At 36.0% G+C, this 8,850-nt stretch overlaps 1 protein-coding gene across 1 annotated transcript; it reads right to left on the bottom strand.

Annotated features, from left to right (window-relative positions):
* Positions 1-2,694: 2,694 nt before the first annotated feature.
* LOC114172665 lies at positions 2,695-3,336 on the bottom strand. Its single transcript, XM_028056996.1, has 2 exons — positions 3,119-3,336; positions 2,695-2,971 (listed from the first exon to the last, which is right to left on the bottom strand). The coding sequence occupies exons 1-2, from the start codon at positions 3,334-3,336 to the stop codon at positions 2,695-2,697; spliced, it is 495 nt and encodes a 164-aa protein (XP_027912797.1).
* Positions 3,337-8,850: the final 5,514 nt, after the last annotated feature.

Below are 8,850 nucleotides of genomic sequence, written 5' to 3'. Positions count from 1 at the left end.
TCACTGACTTAGGGCATTCCCACTTTAACACAGCTTCCACCTTAGATGGATGCACTCATATGCCCTGAGCCGAGATCATGTGCCCCAAGAACTGAATCAAAGTCATCCAAAACTCACATTTTGACCGCTTTGCATACAACTGCTTCTCCCTCAGTATGCTCAGAACTATCTTCAGATGTTCTGCATGTTCTTCAGGAGTCCGTGAGTAAATCAAGATATCATCTATGAAAACCACCACGAACTTATCCAGGAATGGCCTGAAGATTTGGTTCATGTAGTCCATGAACAAAGCGGGGGCGTTACTTGAACATGCATTCCTAGTCCTAAATCATGCATACACCAAGAAAGATCATAACCAAGTCAAAGAATGGAACTAATTTGCCAATATCACCCATTTCTCAAACATGAAAACTAGTAGCATAACACTTAGTGACAAACACACTTTTGGTTCATCAAAAAGCATCTTGCTCTTAGTAAGATTGTAAAAGTGTACCAAAATTTTTCTTCTTTCAAAAACTAGTTTCACAAAATGATGAGAAAGGTGTTTTGGGTGGCTTGGACACTTAGTTCCCAAATTTTAGGCCAAAATCAAGTCCAAGGAGCATACATCAAACAAGACATAAGGTGAATGCAATATTCAAATACTTGGAATAACAAGAATAAGAAAACTTCAAGCTAGCGTATGACATATGACTCAAGCAAAAGTTAGGCACATTTAAAGACTCAAACATGTAGTTATCATGCATTTAAACTTTTGGAAATGAAGGTCAATGATTAAGCACACAAAGACATGTTATCCAACAACATTTAGGAGTAAGAAGAGTAACAAAAACAGTAGCCAAAACTGCCCAACATAACCTGAAAAACGTTGATTCGCGGTGATCTCGGCACCTCTGACCTTTGCTTACTATTTTAATCATAACTCTCTCCACAGAACTCCAAATGCATTGGTTCTTTTTTTTTTTAAAACTAGACTAACAGAGCTTTCTTTTGACATCAAGAACGTAATTTTTGGATAACTGAGGAGGTGCAGTTTAATCTTTTAAAATCGTGAACAGTTTCTGCCAGCATTGTTTTTATGTGGACCATTCAAAGATAGCTACACAAGACAAGGTTAGAACATGAAAACACCATATTCAAGGACAACCAAAGCTCTAGATACCAAATGATGAAGGATTATGTTGTTCCTTTTTAAGATTATTGAATATGGTGTGAGTTGATTAAGAAAGCTAAGCGAAATCCCCACTGGACATTAAGATAGCAAGCTATCTAGATGTGAAGGTTTCTTTCACAAAGCTCAAGAGAAGAAGATGATGGATTGATTCAAAACAAAAAGGAAATGGAAAGCAAATAAACCGTAGAAAACAAAGAACAATTAAAGGAAGAAGAAAACATAAAATGGAAAGGAAAGAAATGGTAAAAATGTGAGAAGCACGCCACTACAAGGCTAGGCTAGAAGCCATGGCAACCTTGAAGATGAGTGGATGTGTGCCGCCACTTGCTATGCAAGATAAGGCTTAAAAGTATTCACTCCCAAGGGAGGAAACTCTCACAAATGGTTGAGACACAAGAGTGTTTTTACTTCAAAATGTTCAACCCTTGTACAAGTGTTAGAGGTCCCCTTAAATAGACAAGTCTAGGGGCCCCTTAGCAAAACAACTAAGTTAAAGGATTACAAAAGAAACCTAGCATGTTCTAGAAAGTAGGTCATCCTAGGGTGCACATGGGTGAATTTTCGTCCAAGCCATCTAGGTGGCAAGTCTTCATGGCCAAGGCTCCGAAAGGAAGGTTCTAGAACATTCTAGAAGACTTGGTGTCCAAGGCATGTGGGCCTCCTCTTTCTAGATGCTTCTAGAAAGTCTTATTACTTCTCTCTCTTCCTTAGGACGCCAAGTGTCTCCTATGTGGTCCTCCTCCTTTCTTATTCCTACAAAAGCAAATTAAGGAATTTATTAGCATGTTGGTTTAAGGTTAAGCTAATCTTTTGAGTCAACAAGTCAACCCAAAGTCAAGGTCAACAAGTCAACTCAAAAATAGTCAACCAAGCCAACTTAAAGGAATTTTAAACTAAAGAAAATAAAAGCAAAGGAAGGGATCAAGGAACTCCCTTTCTTCTAAGCATGTGCCATGGGCCATCATCCTTGGTAGTGATCAATCCTTTATCACACTCGGCCTCATAAACTGTTTTTCTAGCAGTTCTTCAATCTGTTTCTTCAACTCCACTAGCTCAGCAGGAGCCATTCTATAGGGTGCTATAGACACTGGTCCTACTCCCAGCACCAGATCAATGGAGAACTCAATCTCCCTAGTAGGGGGTAAGCAAGGCACGTCCTCAGGGAACAGATCTGAGAAGTCCCCTACTACAGGTATCTCCAAGGGTCCACTTTCAGTCTCAACGGACAACTAAGTCAGAATTAAGAAGCACTGAGACCTTTCCTTAATTACCTTGTCCACCTGCTGTGAGGACATCAACAGGTCTTCATCCTCCAAGCTAGAAAACAACACCTTCCTCTCATTGCAGTCTATGAGAATGTGATTGGCAGATAGCCAATCCATCCCTAATATGACATCTAGCCCCACCAAGGGTAAAAGGTGAGGTTTACCCTGTACTTGCGCCCCTCAACCTCGATCTTACACCTAGCACACACGGTCGAGGTTCTGACTAACCCAGAAGCAGGTGTGGACACCTCGATCTTACACCATCAACTCTACCACTCTAGATTCTGACACAAAGGAATGTGTCGCTCCCGAATCATACAGAACATGCAAGCTCCTATCAGCTATCACACAAGACCCGACGATGAGGTTACTTGATCCAGTTGCCTCGGCACCCATCACAGCGTACACCCGACCAGCTACCTGCAGTCTCGCACCTCCTCTCGTCTGATGGGGCTGAGGCTGTGATGAAGGCCTCGGCACTGTGCTCCTATCAACTGGGTAATCCTTTATGAAGTGGCCCGCCTGACCGCATCTATGGCATGTCCTCTTGTCAGGAAGCTAAGGGCAGGCGCTCCTCAGATGGGGCCCTCTGTAGTGAAAGCACTGTGGCCTAGAAGGCTGGGACTGCTGAGGCTGATGTGAGAACCTCCTGGGCCCCTAAGACTGAGGCCTAGAATACGGCTTCCTCTTGTCGTCATGTCTGCTCGTGGACCCAAATGGTCCTCCCATCTTCTGCTGAGACCTCTGTTGATCTTCAACTTCAGCCTTAAGCTTCTCCATTACTCTTGCCTTCTCTACCAAGGCAAGGAATTCCTTGATAGAGAGCGAAGCCACCATGAGTTTGAGGTCACCCCTCAACCCATTCTCAAACTTTCTACACTGCCAGTCCTTTGCCATCTTCAAGGTGTGAAATCTTCCCAAGTGTTTAAACTTTTAAGCGTACTCCGACACTAACATGTCGCCTTGCATCAGGTGTAAGAACTCGACCTCCTTCGCTTACCTCACACTATTTAGGAAGTACTTAGCATAGAACTTCTTCTTAAACAATTCCCAAGTGATAGTCTCTTGGCTGTCTTCCAACATCATCTTCATGCTGGACCACCAATGCACGACCTCTCCAGCAAGAAGGTACTCAGTGTAGGCCAGTCTGTTCTCTGTAGGACATCTCTTAGCATCATAGATTCATTCCATGTCCCGCATCCACTGATCAGCTCCATCCGGGCTAACTTTTCCATCAAAGCGGGATGGATGATGTTGTAGGAAATCCTCCAAACTCCACTCTTGCACTCGTGGTAGTGAAGCTTGGGAAGAACCAGCGGCTGAACGATTTTCTCCTATCTGATGTAGGGCTTCCAAGTGCCTCTGCTGAGTCGCTTCTGCTGCTAGTCTTGCAGACTCCATCTGTTGCAAGGCTAGGTTTTGTTGATTCACCATGTTAGCATTCTGCTGCTGCATGGCTGCAATCATCGCCTCAATTGCTCCCACCAATGAGGATTATCGGGGTTTGGAACAGGAGGTGGAGGAGGCTTAGGTGCCATAGCTCTGATCACACAAAGAAGGAGCCATCAAATTAGTCAACAGGTACTACAACCATGCTAAATACGTTACAAGGAACACACAACAGAAACTAAGCAAGCTCACACCAACAAATCCTAAAGGAACCACTGCTCTGATACCAAAATTGTAACATCCCATTTTCATAGCTTTCATACTATCAAACAAAACATCACATTTTGATAATTCAAAAGCAGTTGATAGAAACAGGCAAGTATAAAGTACATTACAGTCATCCTCAAAATAACTACACATATACTGTCTATACATACGGCCCATACAAAGCCAAAAAGGGGGTTACAAACACCCCAAAACATCTAAGCGAAACAAGGGGCGACAACAACAGTTGAAAGCGTCCAACACCACTCAACTCCTATCTAGGAGGGGTGTATCCTCACCTACACCTTTATCTGCTCGCGCCATTCAATAAGGACGATCATAGCAAAAAAGAAGACACATAGAACACATAACATGCAAGAAGGGTAAGCTAACTTGAACCAAGAATAAATCAAGAACTTTTGATAGTTATGCATTAATCAGGGTTAATCACACAATTATCAGAATTATCCAATTCATCACAACCATAACACCATAACACCACTCTAGACTCGATATCCAGATTATGTGAGTGACATTGGAGCTCTTGGTGGCTTGCACTTGTGATGGTTCCCAAACTCTACAGAGTTTTAGGCACAAGGGGTATTTACCCAACCACTCTCAAGGTAAGCCCCATCACGTCTATGACGGATCGGGTCCATAGACTAGGACCTCCTACTACTCCCCCCGACAGTGGCAATTTAAAGATCCTGAGCGAACTCTCGCTCAGACGAAGCTGGCTCGCCTAGACGAGAAGTTCTCTCGCTCAGGCGACTCCAGCTCGTCTAGGCGAGACTTCGCGCAGTGACAAAGGTGATCTTCTAGTATTTTCGTTCAGGCGAGAGCTACTCACCTGGGCGAAATTACCAGGATTTCTCATCTGTTCTTCACATGCAGGCTCGCTCAATTTCATCCAACACTCAATTTCACACATAAGCAGTTCCAAACACAGATTAAACACATGATTAGGCTATTCTATCACATATGAACACATTTCATACGAAAATTGGGTGAAAAGTCAGCTCCCCTTACCTATTTTTGGGTGAATACTTGAGTGAAGACAACCTAAGAGATGGGAAGCATAATTCCTCAGCTTGACCTAGAAGAATTCATCATCCAGCCACATGGAAAGGATGAACACCTGATTAAACTCTGAATGGAAGCAAGAATTCGAGTTGAATTTCGAAATTGACTTCAAACCACAAAGAGAGGCTTACCTAGAAGAAGAGAGGCTATGAGTGGAGGCAGCAGAAGGCTCAAGTGTGGCTTCTTCTCCAGAACCTGATCAAGAAGCAAGAGGTGGTGAGATGGCAACAAAGATTTGAGAGAGAGAGACAAATGGGGAGAAAGTTGAATTTGCAGAGAAACTGAGAGGGAGGGGTTGGGTTTCTGTTTTTGGGAAGACTAGGAAAAGAAGGGTACTACATCAATCATCTATGTTATGTAATGGTTTGAGGGTGATATCAAGATTAGAATTATGTCCGCAATTTATTTTTCAACTTAATTATGAAAATGATGTAAAAATATGGCTTTTGAAATTATTTTTACAAAAATAATTAATAACGAAAATTTGAAAAATGTTCTAAAATAAGGTTTAAAATGTAATTATTAATTATACATTTTTTATTACATTATATTATAAATATTTTTTTAATGAAATATGTTATTTTCATTTACACATATTAATATTTTTTCGATAACAAATCAAACTTATATAATGATAATTTTTAACCATATTTAAAATAAAGGACAATTTGGTAATCTTGTTTTTTCTTCATTTAAATATAATTTTTAATTTATCAGATCCATCAAATCACTCACAAACTTCAAAAAACTTTACTCTAAGTTCACTCATTTTTACATTAGATCCCCTGAAACTGAACAAGACAAGCTTCACAACTCTATTCCACTTGAAGTCATCTTCACCCTCTCCCTCCAATCAACATTGAGGGAAAGAGAGGGGAAGCAAAACAGAAAGTCTTATATTTTTCAATCATCTCTATTATGCAATGGTTTGAGGGTGATATCAAGATTACAATTACATCCGCAATTTATTTTTTAGCTTAATTATGAAAATGATGTAAAAATATGACTTTTGAATTTATTTTTACAAAAATAATTAATAATGAAAATTTGAAAATTGTTATAAAATAGGTTTTAAAATGTAATTATGCATTATAAAATTCTTTATTACATTATTTAATAATTATTATTTTAATAAAATATGTTATTTTGATTTATACATTTTAATATTTTTTCTATGACAAATCAAATATATATAATGATAATTTTTAATTATTTTTAAAATAAAGAACAATTTGGTAATCTTGTTTTTCCTTGATTTAAATATAATTTTTAATCTATCATATCCATCAAATCAATCACAAACTTTAACAAACTTTACTCTAAATCCACCCACTTTCACCTTTAATCCACTTAAAGTGAACAACACAAACTTCACACTATAGTCCACTTGATGTCATCCTCTCCCTCTCTCTCCAATCAACCTTGAGGGAGAGAGGGGAAGGAAGAGGGAAATTCCCGTCTTTTCCATCATCTATGTTATGCCACGGTTTGAGGGTGATATCAAGATTACAATTACGTCCGCAATTTATTTTTTAGATTAATTATGAGAATGATGTAAAAATATGGCTTTTGAATTTATTTTTACAAAAATAATTAATAACGAAAATTTGAAAATTGTTCTAAAATAAGGTTTAAAAAGTAATTATCCATTATAAAATTTTTTATTACATTATTTTATAATTATTATTTTTAATAAAATATGTTATTTTGATTTATATATTTTAACATTTTTTCTATGACAAATCAAACTTATATAATGATAATTTTTAATTATTTTTAAATTAAAGGACAGTTTGGTAATCTTGTTTTTCCTTGATTTAAATATAATTTTTAATGTATCATATCCATCAAATCACTCACAAACTTTAACAAACTTTACTCTAAATCCACCACTATCACCTTTAATCCACTTAAAGTGAACAACACAAACTTCACACTATAATCCACTTGATGTCATCCTCTCCCTCTCTCTCCAATCAACCTTAAGGGAGAGAGAGGGGATTAAGGGAGAGAGAGGGGAAGGAAGGGAGAAATTCCCGTCTTTTCAATCATCTCGGTTATGTCATGGTTTGAGGGTGATAACAAGATTACAATTATGTTCCCATTTTTTTTAGCTTAATTGTGAAAATGATGTAAAAATATAGATTTTAAAATTATTTCTAGAAATATAGATAATAACGTAAATTTGAAAATTGTTATAAAATAAGATTTAAAAAGTAATTTTCAATTATTACATTTTTTATTACATAATTTTAAAAATATTTTTAATTATTTTTAAAATAATGGACAATTTGGTAATCTTGTTTTCCCTTAATTTAAATATAATTTTTAATCTATCACAACCAACAAATCACTCATAAAGTTTAACAAACTTTACTCTAAATCCACGTTTAATCCACTAAAAGTGAACAACACAAACTTCACATTGTAATCCACTTTATATCATCCTGTCCCTCTCCCTCCAAATAACCTTGAGGGAAAGAGAGGGGAAGGAAGAGGAAAATTCCTTTATTTTTCAATCATCTTTGTTCTCCAATGGTTTGAGGGTGATATCAAGCTAACATTTATGTCCACAATTTATATTTCAGCTTAATTGTGAAAATTATTTTTACAAAAACAATTAATTACGAAAATTTTAAAATTGTTATAAAATAAGGTTTAAAAATTAATTATTAATTATAAAATTTTTTATTACATTATTTTATAAATATTTTTTCAATAAAATATGTTATTTTCATTTATACACAATAATATTTTTCTACAACAAATAAAACTTATATAGTGATAATTTTTAATCATATTTAAAATAAAGGACAATTTGGTAATCTTGTTTTTTTTATTTAAATATAATTTTTAATCTATCACTTCCATCAAATCACTCACAAACTTCAAAAAACTTTACTCTAAATTAAATCACTTTCACCTTTAATCCCCTTAAAGTGAACAAGACAAGCTTCACACTCTAATTCACTTGAATTCATCATCTCCCTCTCCATCCAATCAACGTTGAGGAAGAGAGAGGTGAAGGAAGTTGAAATTTTCTCTATTTTTCAATCATCTTATGTTATGCAATGGTTTGAGCGTGATATCAAGATTACAATTATGTCCACAATTTATTTTCAATCTTATTAACGAAAATGATGTAAAAATATGCCTTTTGAAATTATTTTTAAGAAAATAATTAATAGCGCAAATTTGAAAATTTTTACACAATAAGGTTTAGAAAGTAAATATTATTTATAAAATTTTTTATTACGTTTTTTTATAAATATTTTTTTATTCAAATATGTTACTTTCATTTATACATGTTAATATTTTTTCTACGACAAATCAAACTTATACAATGATAATTTGTAATTATTTTTAAAATAACGAGCAATTTGGTATTTTTGTTTTTCCTTTATTTAAATATAATTTTTAAACCATCACATCGATCAAATTACTAACAAACTTCAAAAAACTTTACTCTAAATCTACACACTTTTACCTTTAATCCCCTTAAAGTGAACAAGACAAGCTTCACACTCTAATCCACTTAAATTCATCCTCTCTCTCACTCTCGAATCAACTTTGAGGGAGTGAGAGAAATGGGAAGGAAGAGTGAAAATCCTCTATTTTTCAATCATCTTTGTTATGCAATGATTTGATGGTGATATCAAGATTACAATTATGTCC

This window comes from Vigna unguiculata, unplaced genomic scaffold, assembly GCF_004118075.2.
Source record: "Vigna unguiculata cultivar IT97K-499-35 unplaced genomic scaffold, ASM411807v1 contig_669, whole genome shotgun sequence".
NCBI classification, from domain to species: domain Eukaryota; kingdom Viridiplantae; phylum Streptophyta; class Magnoliopsida; order Fabales; family Fabaceae; genus Vigna; species Vigna unguiculata.
Note: the sequence above shows the minus strand (reverse complement) of the source record. Positions and strands in the feature narration are given on the sequence as shown.